This window comes from Berghia stephanieae, chromosome 2 (assembly GCF_034508935.2).
Source record: "Berghia stephanieae isolate SIO BIC M18660-M18661 chromosome 2, UCSD_Bste_1.3, whole genome shotgun sequence".
In the NCBI taxonomy this organism is placed as follows: domain Eukaryota; kingdom Metazoa; phylum Mollusca; class Gastropoda; order Nudibranchia; family Aeolidiidae; genus Berghia; species Berghia stephanieae.
In genome coordinates this window covers 36,147,337-36,169,106 of record NC_088361.1, presented here as the reverse complement: position 1 = coordinate 36,169,106, position 21,770 = coordinate 36,147,337, and the positions used below count along the sequence as shown (strand labels likewise).

The 21,770-nt window shown below is 34.1% G+C and overlaps 1 protein-coding gene across 1 annotated transcript in view; it reads right to left on the bottom strand.

Annotated features, from left to right (window-relative positions):
• LOC144964797 (potassium/sodium hyperpolarization-activated cyclic nucleotide-gated channel 3-like) overlaps positions 1-21,770 on the bottom strand; it is a 157,118-nt gene that overhangs the window by 18,747 nt on the left and 116,601 nt on the right. The window contains 2 exon segments of the mRNA XM_078899426.1: positions 9,253-9,471; positions 18,664-18,813. Coding sequence (XP_078755552.1) covers positions 9,253-9,471; positions 18,664-18,813 — 369 coding nt within the window.

Below are 21,770 nucleotides of genomic sequence, written 5' to 3'. Positions count from 1 at the left end.
TCGCATTTCAGAGGTTGTTTTTGTATTAGCGCTATTAAAATATCGTCAATAACTAAAGCCAGAAGCTCTTCACTATCTGAGTCAAGTGTGGTAATATGTCTTACCAAATAAAGCAACGCCAGGACCAGATTTTTATTCGGTAAATTGTCCATAAATGCAATGTTCAATTTTTGGAGACGAATATTATGTCACAACAAACAAGACTTGACGTAGTCATATTTGTATAAAAAGTAATAGAATAGATAGAATAAAATAAAAAATTAGAAGGGAAAGCCAGGCGATGTGAACGTATCGTGTTTCCCCTTTGTCAACAAAACTCACCTCAACGAGACCATATTTTCATCTTGTATTCGCCTTTAATGTCTTATTCATAGTCAGTTTGATTAACAAAGAGAAACCAAAAACGTAAATATCTTTCGTCTTTGTTAAGCTTGAAAATTATATTTTTCTATTTTAAAAAAACCCAACTTTATCGAGCTTCAAGCAGAAGCATTTGCATAGCGATATTTGGTAAAATATTGTAACACGAACCCATAGATACGATATCGAATAGCCATTAGTCCACGGAGTTGGTCAGCCGCCCAGCCAGCTATCTTTATCTCTATGGCAAAAGTAATAAATCTTAAAACGAAATAATAAAACTATCTTTGAGATCTATCTACGGTAGCAAGACAATTCTGAAAAGAGCTTCAGTTGTAGCGGAAATGAGATGAGAAATCATGACTGGCTGTGCAAAAACTACTCTCTCTTCCAATTTCCTTCCATTGTAGTTGTAGTGACCAACATCTTTCCGCTGTAGGTCGATAATATTGATCATGCCGATGAAGATAAATTCATGATGTATATATGCGCAGACGTCTGGGTGGACCTGTCTATGTTGCAATATCGCTGCCCCCCCCCCCACCTTCCCCACCACCCTTCACTCTCCCTCTTACCCTCACCCTCATCCCCGATCCTTCCATATCTACCGATGACCCCCAAACACTATCTCTTCGTCCCCTATTCGAGTATCAATGAAATGATGCGATGCGCCTTAACTGAAGGCGAAAATGAAAGCAAGTCTTGCCCACTTGCTGTAGAGAGCTCAATTAAGGGGAGGCAATCGGAGTGACAAAATTAGATTCTTACACCCTAACAAGGGAATTGATGCTCGGAAGATGAGAAAGGAAGATGATATTTTGGCGGCAAGAGGTGGAAAATGAGATATGACGTGGGCCAAGTTGCCAAAGGGAGGTTATGCGAGGGCAAATTGCTTGCAAAATGATGTTTGTGTTCAAATGTACATACGATAAATCAGAATTACAGTATTTAAGTAATCCCAAAAAGTACAAGTACTACTATTCTTCTGTGGGAAAGGAGTAAGCGTTACGGCTTTCTGTCTGATAGCGACGCTGCAAGATGGCGCCCTACCCCTCACTATGTTTTGTCTCATCTTTAACTACTTGTTTTTCCATCCATTACTAAGACATCATCATTAGGACAGCCACTCATTCACAGGAGATTGGACGAGAGAGAGGCCTCAAGCTGATTGATTGACGGCAAGCCCACGGAAATTGGCACGGTATCATTCCTACTTTTTTATTTTGTTATCCTTCATTTATGGTAAATTATCTTGTCTTCTTTCGTCTTTCGTTGCATCATAATATAATTTCAGGCCAGGACAATGAGTGAAAGAAAAAATAGATTTGGAGAACTTTATGTAAAAATGTGGGGGATTTAAAGTGTGAAAATACCCCAATAAAGAGGCCATTAGTTATATGATGTCATAGATTATTAATCAATTCATTTCATAGGAAATGTCTTGTTGAGATTTTCCAAAAATCTTCAATCTTTTTTTTCAAGCAAAGACATCTTAAAAATAATTAAGATGAAGGTCGCGTGGTCGGAAAATTATAACGAAAAAAAAAAAAAAAACCAAACAAACCTTCTACATAAAACGAAAGATCTCCGGAAGTTGACACGTCTGTTTGACCTATTTTGTTTCATTGTTTTTATGTTGACCTAAGTATAATATGATAATATATTAAATTTAGTAAACCAAATATCAATAATCTACATTTTAACAATACTCGTGTATTGCTATGAACTTGTCTTTATTCATTTAATGTAAATTATTCTTCCTGACGACGGGTTTGAGAGTTTTATATTCAATTCTGTTCCATGATTTTTTTCGATCAAAACGTTCAAATAAGCCAGAATTTTTATTGAAAAAAAAATAATAAAAGCCTTTTCAATATACGGATATTGGGTTTCTAACCCTTACAGATGTGTATTTCGTTCAATGTGTACTCCTCTCTCGATTTCTTTCCGTTGTGAGAGGATATTTGACTTGGGGGAAATAAAAGCCATTTATTGACAGATGTCACACAAGGAAGTGAACGAAATTAATTACTTGGATCATCACCAGAAAAACACCCCTTAGTTTCATCATATTTAATCTTATTTTGGAGGTGGGATGACACAACTTCAGCTTTAATTTGAGCGTTTATATAACGCAAAATTCAATAAAATATGCTCAAAGTGCTTTACAAGGTGTCCCAAGCCAACAGAACATTTAACAAATAGGATCAAACAAGCAAGGCCCTATTACAATTATGAATAAAATGCTATTAATGGCCAGGTATTCATTTCACACCTGAGTGCGGTGAGAGAATATGAGTGAAGAGCCTTTTCTAAAGTCTTACCTTTTCACCGCTGAGTTTTGGAACGCGAACCAGTGACATACAGGTACGAATCCTAATGTTATGCGGCTGTGTGATCTTGTGGTATGACACTCGCTTCAGGATCAGACGGTCCTGGGTTTTAATTCCTCTCTGATCGCCACATAGTGAGTCCATGGGAATGATCTTTCCTTTCATTCTCTCACCGTACTCAGGTAAAAAAAAATGATTACCTAGCAGTTAACAGCTCCAAAAGGTGTCTTACTCATCCTTCATGTTTAGTGTTTCTGCTGGATAGGGACCTATTTTAGCGCATTTGGTAATTTTAGTGGACATTCCCTATCCAAATGCCCAAACTTTAAATCACAAGAGATATATTAGAGGTTTTGCATGCTGAATATACCATTTTTGAATACACTTGTGGCCAAAGTTCCTTTAACCCACACTGTACATCCAACAGAGATACTGGATTTAAATTAAACTAGGCGGAAAGTAGACTGCTATAAACCATTTCACACTCGTAAGATGTGTTTTAAAGTCTTCTTTTTCTCTGGGACAAACATCCCTCCCCCCATGAGAAATAACAAAAAAGTGAATGAATGAATAAATAAACAAATAAATGAATAAATAAATAAATAGATAAAAGGAAAAAGAAATCATCCCTTCTCACCCCAAAAACCAAACAAAATATCAAAAACAAACACGAACAAACAAGAAAAAAAATGTATTAAAAGAGTTCTAGAACTGAATGTCATCTTTGGTTTTTCAGCGCTAAATGGTCGATAACATTTGCTTTTCAAAACGTTTGATAAAAAAATAGTAATATAGCTCAGTGCTTTTCGCCAGATCAACAGATCATTGCCCAAATAATGCATGGTAAACAAGGTCGGTCAGACGAAGACTTGGCTACCCTCATTATATTCTATCTCTGTTTGTGACTCGAAAGTTCTACTAATAGAGTTACTCAACAAGACCCTGCGGCTATGTGGTCTGGTGTTAGGTTACTCGCATCATATCGGAAGGTCCAGAGTTCGAGACCCGCTATGAGCGACGCGTAGTTGAGTCCTTGGTAAAGGCTCTTTACAAACATTCTCTCGCCATATTCAGGTGTAAAATGAGTACCGGGTTGTTAATAGCACTGTCTCTGTGTTAAGTGCTGTTGTTTGCTAGGGACCGATGCAAATCGCTTTTAGCACGTTTAGGTGATAGTGCTCTATAGAAATGCGCTACTTTAAGATTATACATCATAAATGGCTATAACTTCACATCATTTAGAAGGGACATCTACTGACACATAATCAGGACAGGAGCTAGATATGATATGACCATGGCAAGGGATTATACTGTTACAAAATTTATCACACTTTACAACAGTCATTGGCTTGTGTTTCAAAGTTTTATATCTATTTTTAAGTGTGATATCTCTGTTCTAAGGTCAGTCAATAAAAGGTATGGGACAGAACCAAGTAGTCATGAGATAAAGTACAAGAGGCTCAACCGGGATTTGAACTCATGACCTACTACTATCACTACTACTACTACTACTACTACTACTACTACTACTACTACTACTACTACTACTACTACTAATACTACTACTACTACTACTACTACTACTACTACTACTACTACTACTACTACTACTGCTACTACTACTCTATTACTACTACTACTACTACTACTACTACTACTACTACTACTACTACTACTACTAGTACTACTACTACTAACACTACTGCTACTGCTGCTGCTGCTCCTGCTACTACTACTACTACTACTACTACTACTACTACTACTACTACTACTACTACTACTACTACTACTACTACCACTACTACATCTACTACTACTACTACTACTACTACTACTACTACTACTACTACTACTACTACTACTACTACTACTACTACTACTACTACTGTTCTTGTTTCTGCTACTGTTACCATTAATTCTACTACTACAACTATCAAATAATATTTCTACTCGATATCAGCCCTTATATGAAATTATCCTATGAATCGTAAAGGAATCAGTGATTAAGGAATAATTTCCCCATTTTTCATTCAAGAAGAAACGAGATGAGGGGGAAGAAAAGAAACACAATTTCTGTTCCACAATAAAAGCAACGAGAAGCACAAAATGAAAAGGGTTGTCTAGAAATGTCAAATGTCGTTGCGTGATAGTTTATTTCCATCCATTTTATTGATGCTGGCCAGTGCTAGGCGGACAAGCCTGAAGGCGAAAGCTCTTTTGGGAATTGGAAAACACGTCTGAAGAAAACGATCTCTTTGAAAAGAATTTAAAAAATAGCTCCAGACGCAACATGGACGCACCGAATAAAGGTATATGAACTGTTATTCTAACGTGGTTTTTTATAATATCATTTAAAAGATTACTGTAAATGCTTTGAATAGAATTCGAGAAATGCTCGTCATTTTGTTAAACTTTCCATGAATACGGATACACGTACGTGTGACATACCTGTTTGATGTAATTTTCTGTGACATTCATCCAGAAAAGCAAATATTCAGGATAAGTATTGTTTTATAAAATCTTTGACGATCTTAATACGTCTGTATTCGATGAGAATTATGCTAACATTAATTATGCCTAATGTTCGACATATATATATATATATATTATATATATATATATATATATATATATATTATATGTATATATATGTATATATATATATATATATATATATATATATATATATATATATATATATATATATATATATAGGTCCGACATCCCAGTTATGGGCCTAGTTTAACATTGTTGTAATGGACAATATTTTACATCTCTTTTTGAGATTTCCATTACAACAACGAGCCCACAGTATATTGGGTTATCAGACTTGCATATAAGTGCACGTGGTTTTTTTTTCGACTGGCAAACGCAATGATATTTACGATAATTCTATTTGACACCGTCAACCAAAGCATCCTATAACTTGTTTGTTGTCTAATAATGCATAAAAACAATTGATGGAAAAACCTTTATATCACTTTTATAGTATGGAAAAAAATTAAGATAGGGCTTCATAGGATATAGATCTTGTTCTGTTCACAATGCAAAATAAAAGAATTTGAACGGACCTGCCAAATAAAACATTTAAAGTAAATTTCGTACCTAACATTATAGGAGAGTCATTTCTCTAATATACCAGTGATTGAAACCTAGAACGTTTATACATCAGACAAAAATATAGTAATATAAGCTTAACTGCTATCTCTTTTGTAAATATATCCAATCGGGGAAACCAAGATAAGGAAATGAGTACGGCAGATGACACCGATATTTTTGGGTGGGAAGGGGAAGAGAGAGAGAGAGAGAGAGAGAGAGAGAGAGAGAGAGAGAGAGAGAGAGAGAGAGAGAGAGAGAGAGAGAGAGAGAGAGAGAAATCCCCGACTCAGGATGGGAAATCTAGGACCCCAGTTAGAAATGTGTCCTTGTCATAGAATGTCATGTGCGGTATGGTACGTGCCGTCTGACTAATATTCGACTTTATAACTTTGAATCCTTTCCTTACCCGCGACAAGAAAAGTGCCACATTCGTTACGATAAAACCAGCAACCTTGCGAACTCCCAGGTTTAAGACTAATGCACTAAGGGAGTGCTTGACTCCACCCATTGAAATATTTTTATTGAATCAGCAAATGACCTCGATGAACTTTGTGACATCGTAACTAACTATATAACCTTTTGCGAACAAAACGAAAAGAAAAACAATAAAATCATTTGGAAATAACAAACCTTGGCTGACAAAATCGACAAAAGAGTTGTTAAATGAGAAAAAATATGCATTCAAGTCTGGTGCCCAAGAGGAAAGGGAAAAGGTTGAAAGAAAATTAAATAAAGCCATCCGAGAAAGGAAACAAATATACAAAGAAAATATTGAGAGGAAACTGAAAGGTATTGACAGAAAAAGTGTGTGGAACAATATCAAAATATTCACAGGAATGAACGGTAATAAAAACTCAAAATTTAAGTTAGAAAAAGGTACAGAAAAAGAGTATGCCGATAAGCTTAACAACTTATATGCTCGATTCGATAAACACGATTTCATAGACGAGATTAACAACCGAACTGAGCAACTCAAACATCACGGAACAGAGGAACAAAGGGACATCACGCGGGCCAACGCCATTAAACTGTTCAAAAATATTAAAGCAGATAAAGCAAGCGGACCTGATCCAATTATATCAAACTTATTGAAATCATGTGCAAATGAACTTTCCTATATTTTTACAACCGTTTTAATCAGTCCCTAAGAAACTGGCATATTCCAAGAATTTGGAAAACTTCAAAATTAATTCCCGTCCCAAAACATCAAAAATATAAAGAAATAAATGATTTTCGTCCTGGAGCGCTGACATCCATCCCAATGAAATGTCTAGAAAGGATTATTCAACAAAGATTTATACAACAAACTACACAACAACATCTAGACAAAAACCAGTTTGCTTACAAATCAGGGCGTGGGGTGGACGACGCTAAATTAGTGTTTTCTCATAACACTTACAAACACTTAGACACTCCAAAGGGGTATGTCAGAACCCTATTCCTAGACTTTTCGAGTGCATTCAACACCATCCAGCCTCACATACTAATCCCTAAACTACTGTCCATGGAGGTGAGTCCCTCGATTGCACTCTGGGTACTAGAATTCTTGACAGACCGACCGCAATTCGTTTCCCACACGGATGATGAGAACAAGAATGTTGAATCCTCCACCCTTATCACCAACACTGGAGCACCCCAAGGAACCGTTCTTGCTCCAACACATTTCGTTATATACACAAATGACTGCATAAGCGACACAAGTAATACCGCCATTCAGGTCTCGATAACAATCGGAGATGATGTATTGAATTATTATAACGAAATTAAAAGATTAGTTGAATTGTGTGAAAATAACTGTCTAGAACTTAATGTAAAGAAAACTAAAGGAATTATATTTGTTTTTAGGTAAGATGGTAACATACATGAAAATATATTATTAAAAACTAAAAGGTAGAAAGGGTAGAGGAGTATAAATACCATCGGTATACTTGTCAATGAAAAATTAGACTGGACACATCATTCATGCAAAGTGCTTAATAAGATGAAGACAAGATTATGAGGAGACTGTACTCCATAAATGTTGACAAAGCAATTTTATCTTTGTTTTATAAATCTTGCATTGAAAGTCTTTTTTGTTTCTGTGTAGCTGCCTGGGGTGGAAATTGTTAAAAGTCTTAAGTAATAAAAATAAATAGAATAATAAAGCATGCTAATCGAATGTTAGAAAATGATGGATGGAACAATTTTGAAGATAATCACAAAGATATTGCTAATGTTAAGATTAACAAAATTCAAAGAGACGAGTCCCACCCTCTGTACAACGAAATCAACATAAGCCACAGGAGTAACAGACTAATTAATACACATGTAAAAACCAAACCACAAAGATATTTTAATTCATTTTTACCATCAGCAATACGAAACTTTAGGATGATTTTTACTACATGATGTTTGAAAGATACTATATTCGCTTTAAAATCTATTTATTTATGCATGTTTACATGGTACTATATCTACGTTTTTTATTCTATATCTATACATCCAAGTACCGTGCTTTATATATACCTTTTATCAACCTGTGTTGGCTATCTATGTGCAATACTTCACAATCTATTTTCAAAATTCGATTTACGTCACAAATCCATTATTACAACTCTATTCTACTTTCATGTCCGATTTTATACCATTGCTTGTAACTGCTGTATATTTTATGAATATTTTATTATATTTGATGTTTATTTTGCTTTTAATTAGCTTCGTATTTTCATCAATTAGTTCATGACACTCTATAAATCTGTTCTAATATAACGATGAATGATGTGTAACATTATGATAATTTCCATTTAGGATCAATAAAGTATATCTTATCTTATCGTATCTTTTTACGCAGATGAGGGTCATTTAAATCGATTGATATTCGAATACGTGTCTTTCCAGAGGACGGAAGTTAACTGGTAAAGGAACAAGATAACTCCTCAGTGAAGAAATTTCTTTTAACTCAAATTTACAAATTCAACTTTTAACCCTTTTATTACCAATTGTAGGAATACCATTACATGCGTTACTTTACAAAATTTTTCCTCATTCAGATTTCATGTGTACACCACAAAAATTGAAGAAATGTTTTTATTTGTTATAGGTTGTGAGAATTTAATTGCTGCGTGGTAAAGCTGAACAATATTATGTATACCATAAATTTATTTCTTTAGGGTTGTAGTTTCAAAAATCAGTGTCATGTTCTTTGAACATTTGGAGAATCGTTGGTAAGCAGAGAGTTAAAAATCAATTTTAAGCATCAGGTTCATCAATACGGCCGTGCTCTGGAAAAACACATATTTAGAAATTTGACCAGAAAACTCGTCCTTCAAATATATATCGATTTAAATGACTCGATCAATATTTGAAGTACGAGTTATCTGGCCAAATTTCTAGTATATTAATATGTGTTTTTCTTCCCGGCAGAATACATAATACCTTTATCATACCATTGGTCATATTTTTACGTTTATCATTTTATTACCTTTTCATTGTATAGTCTCCTAGAAGTGTCAAAGGATTGTATAAGGGTGGTGGTATGGGCCAAAAATAAGGCGTAACAGGTGGCGCCACTCAGCATACTGATGATGGTTAACCAGGTATCGGACATATTTTGTGGCGGAAAACGGCCGTAACCGATGCATAGCATGTGTGAAAGGGCTTTGAACAGTGCCCAGGTGTACTGCTCCGCCCAATGAGCTTTCTGAAATAGGAAAATATATAGCAGAGAATTAATTAATTATATATAAAACAAGATATATTATTATCATATAGGGAGTATATAAACGTAAATTATACCATTTTACCTCTCAAATTGATTGCCTGATCTTATATGTTTTATATAACAACATCACTATTTGTACAGTATAATAATTACGGCTCAGAATTTTAACATTCAATTTTCATATTATCATTGAATAAGGAACGCTAACTTATTTTCAAATACAACCAAATGTTTACAAATAAAAACTCATAACATCACTCAAAGTTACTGCATCTTTGTATCAGGGATCATGATATCATTTTTAAAACGAAATGTCTTAATAAATATAGTGTTTTAAAGAATAAACCATTCATTGTGGCATTAGGCTTTGCCTTTCATAATTAAAGTCATCGGAAGAGTTTTCATTACAAATAATTGGATATCTACACACCATCGTAAAATCATTATGAAGATTTAATGTTGTTCCAAATAAAGACTAGCCCTTTCCTCTCTTGAATCAAGTTAACCCCGTGGTAGAATCAAGAGATATCATTAAATTTAGGACCAATTTCAGGACAATTTAGCCACAAAATAGCTTGATTGTATTCGAATTTATTTACCAGTTTAATTACAACAAACTCAAAATGTTATTCATTACAAAAAATATTTCAATTAGGCCGTAATTGGTGTCCGTGATCCAACTTGGAAATATGTACACATGGCTTTAAGATAATAAAAGAATGATTGTATACTATCAAAAAAAAATGAAATGATCTCTTTGAACATGGCGAGAGGTTTATAATATTGGGTGGCGTGACAGGAAAACCACACGTATTCGAACAGTTCCCAAGTTGAAGCTACGTATTGTTTTGTTGAGAAATTCATCAAGACGTTTTGTTTTTTTTGTTTGTTTTTTTTTTTGTTTGTTTTTGTTTTGTTTCTGACATTTTCAAATTTAATAAGACGATTAGATAGATTTACCACATCTACCTAGTTGCTTTAAGAAGTCATTATGGCTTTATTTTGCTGACAGAATGTAGATCTCTTTTTAGGACTATAAATGTGACCTACAGACTCAATACGAAAATGAATATCTCACCTTAAAAAAAGAACAACATATCAAAGACTGAACGTTTCGAGATACAATTCTTCAGCCAATAATCAAAAGATTAAAAACTTTACTACAAAACTTTAAATCCAAACTACATGGATTTAAAGTGATGTATTAACGTTTTTACTCTTCTTCTTATTGGCTGAAGAAGTATTTTGAGCCCGAAACATTCCGGTTTTGGTAAATAGCTCGTTTTTTAAAGCTGGTATATTCATTTGCGAACATTCCTTGTTTTACAGTCCACAGCTTCTAGCCGCTTGCTACTTATAGTTTCAATACTCTACTATGTCGAGTGGAGTCAGATGTCAAAAGTAAAGTTAAATTTATCAGATATAAACATTGTAATTTTCTGCAAAGTCAAATAAAAGTAAGCCATTCTCAGCAATAACACAAATAAACTTGACATAAATCTCATGACTAAGTAAGACCATAGATTGAAATCCAAGCAAATAAATCAAACCAGGCAATGGAACTCATATCGTTTGAGAAGAATTGTTTTCAGTAGATAGTTTCATATCTATGTGTTATTGGCGAGCTGATATTTTAGTGACTGTTTAATATAAACACAAAATATGATCAGTCTTCACACGCCATTCTTTGAACTCTAGGTGCACAACTTGGCAGGTCTGATAACCGACTCAATTATCGGCCTCATTTAACATTATTGTAATGGACAATATGAGCGGTGATCTGGCAAACCAGTCGGAAGTTGGAAAACTCGAATGCATATTACATATTTGAATAGAAGCCTCATTTCTGAACAAAATCCGACTTGCATTTTGTAATAATCATAATTTGCGCCCAAGTTATTCACATTTGAAAAGAGGGGGATTTAAAAAAAAACACACGAGAAAATCACTTTTAAAGACAAGACACACATAACGTATTACATCGATGGAGCTCGGACAAAAAAATAAATCTTTATAACATATCAATTGAAATACATTTTCATAAAAATGTAGTTAGTTGGATACTAAATACGATGGAGTGAAATATCGAAACCATGTAGATCACAATTTTTCAATTTTATTTTCTCTTATCTCAAAACTAACTCGCGCGACAACCGAAGGGTTTTGCCAAATCAACTGACATATTTGCGTCGGTTTGAGAGTATTTCCATTATAGCAATGAGACCATAACAATTTGGGTTATTTGAACTGCAAATTAGTATACGTCGTCTGAATAGCATAATATTTCAGGAAATTATTTACAATAGAAACCATTCAAACAAATGCATTAATGTGATCAGTGGTTCACAATAATTTTACGATTAATTTCAATTGAAATTGCAATAAATACAAGAGGAAATTTCCATGTTTAAGATTATTAAAAGTTGTATTTTTATGATGAACACACATTTAAGGCTGCAATATTTCTACCCTTAGCATCTTAGAACTCAACGCACATTCGCAAATAGTGAGATACTACGCTGATTGCAGTCTTATTTAGAAAAATGCAACTGTCAGTAACGAACGTGTCATTTCCTATTTTAAAATTACATGGTGTTTTTCCATCAATTACAAAAATATTGGGTTGTCAATAAAGTCACTCCGTAATAGCTGTACTTGTCTTACAAATATTTTCTCACCGAGAAATTGATTTCCTTGGAAACTGTTTGATTATAGGTATTTGGGATAATTCAAGGGTATGTACTCACGCATGTCTGAAACTGAGTATTGCTTGAAATATATTGATTCTTACTTATTATTTCTGTTTTACTGGTTGTGTTTTACAATCAACACAAACAACGGGTTGTTGACCTTAGAGATAAAAAGAAATATTTAAAGCTTTATCTAAACCAGCTTTTCAACAAATTTGTGACGAATCGTCCCAAAATGGTATTATGTCGGGTAGAATTTGATGTTAAGATATGAATTTGTTACTTAATTTATAGAAATTGAGCTAAATGATAGACCTCATTCGCAACAATGTGTTTAATCTATTCAACGGTTACTTCAAACGGTTTAATTTTTTAAATGAATTCTTTCCAATTTGAGTCAGGAAGATTATCTTTTGTAGTATTACATAGATGCCCCTACCAATGCAAATGCCACATGAACAGCCAGTTTGAAATACTGATAAAAGAAGTTAAAGTTCAAATTCCAGTTTATGAACAGAGGTAAATATTATTATGAACTATTCGGGTTACATCTTTATGAACAGATAAAATGGTCAATATAACCAAAATATAATGCTGACGTACTGCGTTTTTTGTCTTGTTTTTTATTTTATTTTGGCCAGAGAACTCGTCCTTCAAATATCAACCTATTATTATAACCCTAAGTACTGAAGAACGGTGGTGATGATAAAGAAGATACGTTTGAGAAGTATACTTCCATTCGTCTAGATAATCAAGACCGAAGGGCCAGAGCCCAGGTGGTCGCTGGTTCGTCTAAATAATCATCACCAGTCTTGTGTTGTGTGTTCTCTACTATAATATTGCACACCGTGTCATTTGATAAAGTTGAAACCCGATACGTCAACAATGTTCGTCTCTGTGGCTATCAAACTTGAAGCTTAATTCTAAATCATCATTTTCATCTTTTCAATCTTCAAGCAGCATTACTTAAAATTACAAATCAGTGCCACGTAGTTAAGTGGAGAACTTATAATCATTTTTTGCACGTCACAGGAAAATCCCTCCCTATTATTTGCTGTTCATATTAAATTTACTTAAATTACATATTGTAATTGTTGTTATTGTCAACTCTGCCATCATTGAAAAAGAACGTCAACAAATAGGCTTCAACAGTCGTGACGTCACTTCCCTCGTAATGACGTATCGTAACTTAGTAACTGGTTCTAAACTATCGGAACCATGGCGTTCGCCCTTATGAAATACTTTGCCGACGAGCATAAAAGTGTATCCAGAGGTGAAAAAAATTAAAAATCTGATCAAGTTTTGATTTTTATACATTCTGATCACATGACATTCGAAAAAGTTCTAGCCAGCATGAAGAATAAAAAGTACCGCTTTTCTTTGTTTAGAACCAAACTGCTCGTTGCTGGGCGGACGTGACATCAGACTATTGAATCCGATTCAAATATAAATGTTTCTTTTTTCAAATATCATTCCAATGATTAGTTACCGTTTTTACAAAGCACAAATAGTGTGATGAAACATGTAAAAGCTAGTTTTAAAACAGACAATTGGATAATGCACTCTTGTCTATACTATTTTGACTAGTTTTTTTGAAAGCGAGGGTTGCACGTGACAAATTTACTTAATTCACGTCTTGTAATTACATGGTTATTGTCAAATATGCCACCATTTCAAAAGGACGTCTGGGGAAATGAGTTGAATAATTTAACTATAAACATTTTCTTTTTCAACGTGTTTCCGATAATTTATTTCCGTTTTTCAAAGCGCAAATTGTGTAATGAAACATGTAAAATTGTGTTTTTAAAATGTACGATTTGATAATATCCCTCGTGTTGGAAATATTTGTCTATATGTTTTTTGACTTGTTGTTATCTTAGATGGCGAGGGTCGTATGTACGTGACAAAATCTCTAAGAAAATGCAATTTTCGAAATGAGGAATGATGTCATATTCATATTTTGATAATGCTAATGTTTATCATGTAAAAACCACACTGATTTTTATGATAAAATAGCTTGAGTTATGGTGAAAATTATATATATATATATGTATATATATATATATATATATATATATATATATATATATATATATATATATATGTACGTATATATGCCTCCCCGTCACTGGGATTAAGTCTATGAGGACGGATGTCTGGGTAAGAATTGATACAGACATTTTATGTGAGACAAGAATGGAATAAATCATGAGCATTACCACTCCAATGGTCTAGCGTATTACACGCTAAACATTCCAGCTTCTAGAATATATATTGTTTATGTTATAAAGTAAATGCTCAATGCGCTTTATTATATCTTTGTTTCAGTGATGTAATGTCGCTGGTTCTGTGGTACGGTGTCTTGGTTTGTACCGTAAGTCAAGAGATGCTGAGCAAACGGTTGGTGATGTCTCTGTCATCATATCATCGTGTAAGTCCATTTTCACACATTACCCCATTCGACAAAGGCCAAGCATGGCCTTGTTTACATGGCAACTGCTGCATAATACAAAGCTTAGCTTGTCTTTTGTGCTTCGTGAAAGCATGGGTTACGAATGATGGGTAGTTTAATTAGATACAAAGAAATATTTTACTCGATACCAGTTTAACGAGGTGTGTCAATTGGTAAAATGTAATGTACATCTTGTATTATCCAAGTTTTTTTTTGTTTTCTTTTTATAATGGACCTCCTTTAATTATCGGCTAAACCTACAAACTAACTGATCTATTGCTTCATAATACATTTTGAAACATACTTGCACTTGTACATATTTGCAAGGCTGTCGGATTCACGTACCCAAGAAACTTATTTATCATGGGCAAAATGGATAAGATTTTGCGTTGATTTTAGAGGGGTTTTTTTTTCCATTGCAAGAACAACGCGCCATCAGTTTGGGTCATCACTTCTCAATAGGAATGCATAGGTTTAGTGCTATTCGCCGACCACTATTTGGAGATAGGTCTTCTCTGATGTAATTCTATCCATTTTTTATTTTCAAAATCAATGCGATCACTTTCGGACATATTGGCCGTTACAAATATTTCTTTCGACCCAGACACGGTACACCGTTTCTTCGTCTTGTATTCTGTTATTAACCAATTAAGTGCCGTACTTTTGAAAGATAAGGATTTATCAAATTGGCCAGAACTCCACTTTCAAATATAGATCGATTTAAATGACCCTCATCTTTGCAAAAACTCTAAAAATTGGGACCTCGCTGGTCTCAAGATTGGGAGTTTTTAGGTTTGTTTTTTTTTTGTGGCAAAAATGAGCGTCATTTAAATCGATCTATATTTGGACAAGTTTCCTGGCCAACCTTTTAGATACGTCTTTCCATATTATGGCAGTAAACTGGTTACAATGGTGTAAAATAGTGGGATGGATAGCGTTACAAACGACGTGCACATATATGCAAGTCTGACATCCGAACCCACTTATTGAGCCTAGTTTAACACTGCTGTAATGGAAAATTTTTTGCGCCAATTTTTGAGATTTCCATTACAACAATGAGCCCCTAATTAATTGGGTTTAACGACCTACAAAAAAGTGCACGTCGGTTACAAACAATAACATTATGAAGACATCGTGTACAGTGCGAGGATGGTGCATTTAATTGTTGGTTTGTCTATTTCGTGTTGTGACAGTGTGCATAGGCTGACAATGCTTATGTATTATCTATAAACCATGAAGTTTTCAAATAACTTTTGCATGCCTCGCTACGCTATTTACTCATATCATGTTTGTCACATTATCTGTCAATCAGATCCATTATGCTCATTGGGCCGGAGTTTATCCCGGGTTCTGAAGTGTTAAACAGATAAGATAATAGCAATCGATCCCAACCATTTGGAATATATTCTAGTCTATCGCAAAGTCCATTCCGTTAGATGACAGGTCCAGCTACCCAGTCTCTGCAGGTCGTAAATAATCTCGACTTCAACAGGGAACGATTCAGGTCCCTTTGCTTGTGAAATGAGTGAATAAATACAGCTTGTTTAACAACTATGAGCCCAAAACTTATAAAATTTGGCATGGTACAACTTACAATACTATCTCCATTATTTTTACAACATCGCTGCACAAGTAGACGAGGCACGATCGGTGACAAATCTTGAGGCAATCAAACGTAATATTTCAAAAGTGTTAGTTTCCTTTTCAGTGCGTGGTCACCGTGACCTTCCACAATGGATTACAATATGACGTCATCGCAACATTGGCCAATCACGAATAAGAATTTTAAATAAGTGATTGCAGTTCCGATGTCAATTTTAATCTTACTCTCAATTGTAGTTCAGCCATTGGACTAATCTTATTTTCAAATAATGTATTTCCATTTATGTATAAAAAATGTCTTGTCAGTTTAAAATAACTCATTTGAGTCTTCAAGAGAATGGATAAAACTTCCCGATTTGAAAGCTGACTGCTAAATATAGATTTGTCATCTATTCAAAGTAGAGAAAAAAATACTACTCTCTACAAAATGAAACAGTTAGACAATTCAAACAATTCGTTAATTTCGGATTATAAGACGTATTCTAATATTTTCTATGATGTCCGAGATTGTTACCCCGTCGTCAGTTTGCATACTATTCCAAAATCAAATAATTATCAAACATAGGGCCGTTCTTACACCAATTACAACACAAATATATTGCAAAAGTCCAATGCAAACTAAAAACATACAAAATGTGGAATCACTAAATTAAACATTTGGGAATGTTGCTTTATATATATATATATATATATATATATATATATATATATATATATATATATATAATATATATATATATAAATCATGTTACATTGACGTTTCAAGCATTAATGTGAGCCAAAGCGTCAATCTGGTAACATCTTGGGGTAAACTTAACGTTGAAAACTGATCATTTAATAATGATCATCGTATGTACCAACTTTGAGTGTGTTTCTTTCCGAGTTTAATAAATGATATCTATCATTACTACGCCATCTCAACTTTCTAAAATGAAGTGTAAATTATATTATTTTCAACGTCTTGTGAATCCCAACATTACACCGGATAAAACGTTCTTCACAAATATGAAATGAAAAGTAGAAATACAATACAAACAAACATCATTTCAGCAGGTTTGAAAGATTATGAAAACGAAATGAAAATGAATGCAATAATTCTCATTTACAGAAGAAAAAAAAATCAACAAACATACGAAACAAAAACAATGAAAAACAAGACAAGGGAAGACAATAGAAAGTGGTTGGGAAGGGGGGGGGGGGGGGGGGGGGGGGGGAGACATCAAGTAGCCATGCAGCAGACTCTGTGAATTGTAACCATTGTATTGAGCAAGACATGCGTGTTGTGAAGATCTAAATCATTAATTTAATTTGAAAAAATGACCATCAATAGAATGCTTTAGTTAAAATTGAGTTAGTCATTATGCTATTATAATTTACTTTTAAAATGTATATAATTGTTGAGGTCTCATTGTATCTTAAGTTACTGTTTGAGAAATACAATCTTATGGCGATTCTTCATTTCCATCATCGCTTTATACGGCACTTTTATCCGTCTATAAGGCATCAATACTCGCTACAAACGCATCGAATCTCCCTTCTAGTCCAAGGCATACAATTCAGGATTCTAACCATATCATTTTTTTAAATCTGGGTAGAATAGGAGAGTCGTAAATAAACAGCAAATTTGATTTTTCTGAGATATGAAGTATCGGAAATAGTGATTTCTTTTGTATATATCCTCTGCTAAGCAAATGCTATCATTGGTTATTTACTAGTTGAACTGTTCAATGTCAACAATCCTTATATTTGCAGACATGTAATTAACAAATTTCCGTAGGGGGAAACAACGAACAAGCATGTCTCGCGATCAAGGACACTACCCAAGATTTCCAAAATAACTTCAATGTAAAAGAAAATCAATTGATAATAGTATGGAGGTATACAGAATTCCAACAAAAAATAATTCAAAACGTGACTACAAAATCCAATTTTCCAATTAAACAATCGAATTCGTGCAAGTTCCCTGTGCAAAATCTAAACAGGCATATGAATTGTAGAATAAGATTTCAAAATGTAAGCTCGATCGTCAACATAAAGGAGCAAATAAAACGAAAGCTAATTATTTTCACTGACTTCTTCTACTTTTGAATAAAATCTATTTGTACTATGATTTTATCAGTGTTTTTTTTTTCTTCCCCTTTATATTTAACAACAGAGAGAACACTACATTTACTGTATCATGTCATGCAACGCCAAGAATAACCATGCTTACGAAATAAACAAAGTAATAAAAGAAAACCAAAACAATAAGTATTATGCGTTCTACTTCAATCATTATTTGCGTCATTATTTCTAATATTTTAGCAATAATGGTAGTAAAATGTACGTAATATATCTGTGGCTACGATGAACCATCCAGTGAATGATGCATGGTTGGAGGATGGATGTGGGTCAATCGCTGACCAGATGACGGAGGGTGAGACCTACCTGCAAACCCATGGCAGACACCCAACAGTCCTTTGGGAAATCTTGGATCAGGGGTATCAAGAACTGCAAGCAACCGTTCCAGTGCCCGATTAGAAAGACGAGGCAGATGAGATTGAAGATCCTCATAAACTTCCCCGCTACTGCTAGAAACTGTGAGAGAACACAAGCATTCGTTCACGAAATAATGGCGGGATGGGGAAAAGAGAGTAGTTGACAGATTTCACAACAGGTCAACCGAAAAATACAGAAATAAACACGAAACGAGAAAAACTGAAAGGAAAAGAGTAATAGGAAATAAAATGAAAAAAAAATACAAAATACAATGAAAGGAAAAGAAGATTAATAACCAAACAAAACGATAATCATACAAATATATAGGGCAACAAAAAAACAGGGAAATGATAATGATATAATATTGGCTTGGACTCGTGTGGGTCAGGATGTCAAAGTCAAATTCGACACGAGAACCATTTGCTTTCCACTCTCTGTAAGAGCAGTCTCACCTTGAGTTCTTCCAGAGTGACCCAGCAGTCTTTGGGATAATCCTGTATCATTGGAACCAGGAATTGCAGGCATCCGTTCCAGTGGCCCAACAAGAACATGAGGCAGATTAGGTTGAAGATTCGCATAAACTTTCCTGCGATCGCGAGGAACTGAGGGAAATATTTTAGACTGCTAAGCACAATCAATAAAACATGATTGTTAAATGTCCTCGTCATAGAAAGTCATACAGATTGATGTCACTATTATTTAAATTGCGAACATTGATTGTTTTGTGGCCTAGTTGCAAGTTAAAGGCAAAATGTGCAAGGGGAAATAAGTATAATATAATGAAAATACAGAAACAATCTTAAATAATACGGGTAAAACAAAACAAATACATGGAATTCTTATTTCATAAAATAGATTCATATTAGCGGAATATTTGAAATAAGAAAGTCTATTGTTAAATGAATTTGATAATAGTACTATATCTGATTATTGAATTAAACGTATGAAAAAAGCCATTTGTTCTAATCAAACCTAAACCTGAACATTCCTCTTGGTGCTAGAAAGTTACAAGAAAGAATCTAGTTATAGATTTATGAAACAAAATTATTTGACAACGGTTAAAATAATGCATTTCGTCGAAAATGCTATACATTTTGAATAAAATGTTCAATAAAACCATCTAAAATAAATTCTATTTGAACTTTAGAACTAGAGCCTACTGTTATGTCAATTCTTTTCCAAATGTTATGGGGGTTGCTATGAATGAATTATTTATCAATCCCTTTGATCACATCGTATTTTGTGTGAGTAAGAATAGTTTAAATAAAAAATTACAAATTCCACTTTATGGCATTATGGTAATAACTCGGTGAAAATAACCTAATACAAAACTCAATGATTGTGGTTTTCTGTATTTCTATTGCAGGGCTTTCACGACAAATAATAATAATCTTTAAGTATCCTTAAGACCAGAGCCATCAGATCCACTGAGCTGAAATAACCCCGGTTTCTGTCTGTATTGTTACATGGACATTATCATTGACTTGATGCTTTTTTACTTGGATGACATGTTTCAAAGTACTTTTTCTAAATGAAAGTGATAGTACTAGTGACCCAATCTCTGTTAAATGTACAGACGGGTCAGAAATAAATCACGACAGCACCAGGTACATAATATCGACCAAACCGTGGGATCGATACTAGTTCCCCTTTCTTTCGATGAGCCATCAGGATCGTAAGACAACATTTGAAACATTTAAAATAGTGTCCATAATTTTTGAGTCAATCCATTTGAAGAGGCAGCTGATAGTGACAAATGCCTTATACCTTCAACTGTTTCCCTTTATTCATGCCATGGGAGAAATTTGTCTCTAAGGTCTATTCCAAGGGAATACTGGAATAACCCAGGGCGAGGTGACTTGCTTAAGGCCACACAGCGCAGCGGGCAATCCAACTCGGTATCTTTCGGGTACGAAGCAAAAACAGTACCGCTGAGCCACGCTGCCCCATAAAAGAACTTAGATTATACTTATGGAATAGTTATGTCTTTGCTGTTTGTCGTGGATACGAGCAATGGATGAATCAACATGAGCAATTATCTTTGAAAAGTGAGTTATAAGAACCACATATTTTCCAATATAATAAGAGGCGACCTAAAAACTTTGATTTCATCAATATATGTCTTTGTTATTCTAATTATTCTCTTGTCCGATCTAGATTTATGAGATTTCTTTGGTAAGTGGATAGCGTTTGAAGATTTCTCAATATCTAGTTGAAATAAAAGTGACCTACTAGAGTTTTGTTTTAAATTTGTAATTAAGGTACAAGTAGCTACAATTTGCTTTTAGATGTCATTCAAGTTTTGAATACTTTAGTTTGGACAGTTTAAGAAAGGATGGCATGATTTCAATTAAAATGATGAATAAAGACGGGCTAAGAGGTTTAAAACGAGATAAAGAACAAATAATGAATGCATAAGAAAGGAAAAAGGAACAGAATGAAAAACGAAAATGACAATGCTATATGGAAATTTCATTACAATTGTTAGAAGACATACTTGTGCTATAGTAAAAGAATGAGAAAAAAGATTGCATTTATGTAGGGTTATTCCTGGTCAACACCATGATCTAAGCGCTTTACATTTTGTTTTCATTTCCTGTACAACGTGCATTTAACATATAACGTGATACAGGCAGCCTATTAGGCGCATATAAATAGAATTGATCAAACATGTTAAATTGTCTTGATAATAAATGTGGTGAAAGAAATGGAACGTTGGATGACTATCTATTTATAAAGGGGATATATGATTGTGGTATAAGTGCTACTATCAGTAAATTAAATGGACCTATTTCTGCAAAATATTTCAATTGGTACAACAAAGAATTGTGAGCGGCACCATATGCCTTGGTATTTTAGAACAGCAGAGATGGTCGAGAAGGTCGCGTGTATTATCTCATTACTGTATAATGTAACATTGAGCCTAGTCGTTTACCGGATATGTGACAAAAAGCAAAACCATAGCCATGGGGATGTGTTATTGACGACGTTTACATATATGCAGGTCTGACATCCGAATATACTTTTGGGCCTGGTTTAACATTGTTGAAATGGAC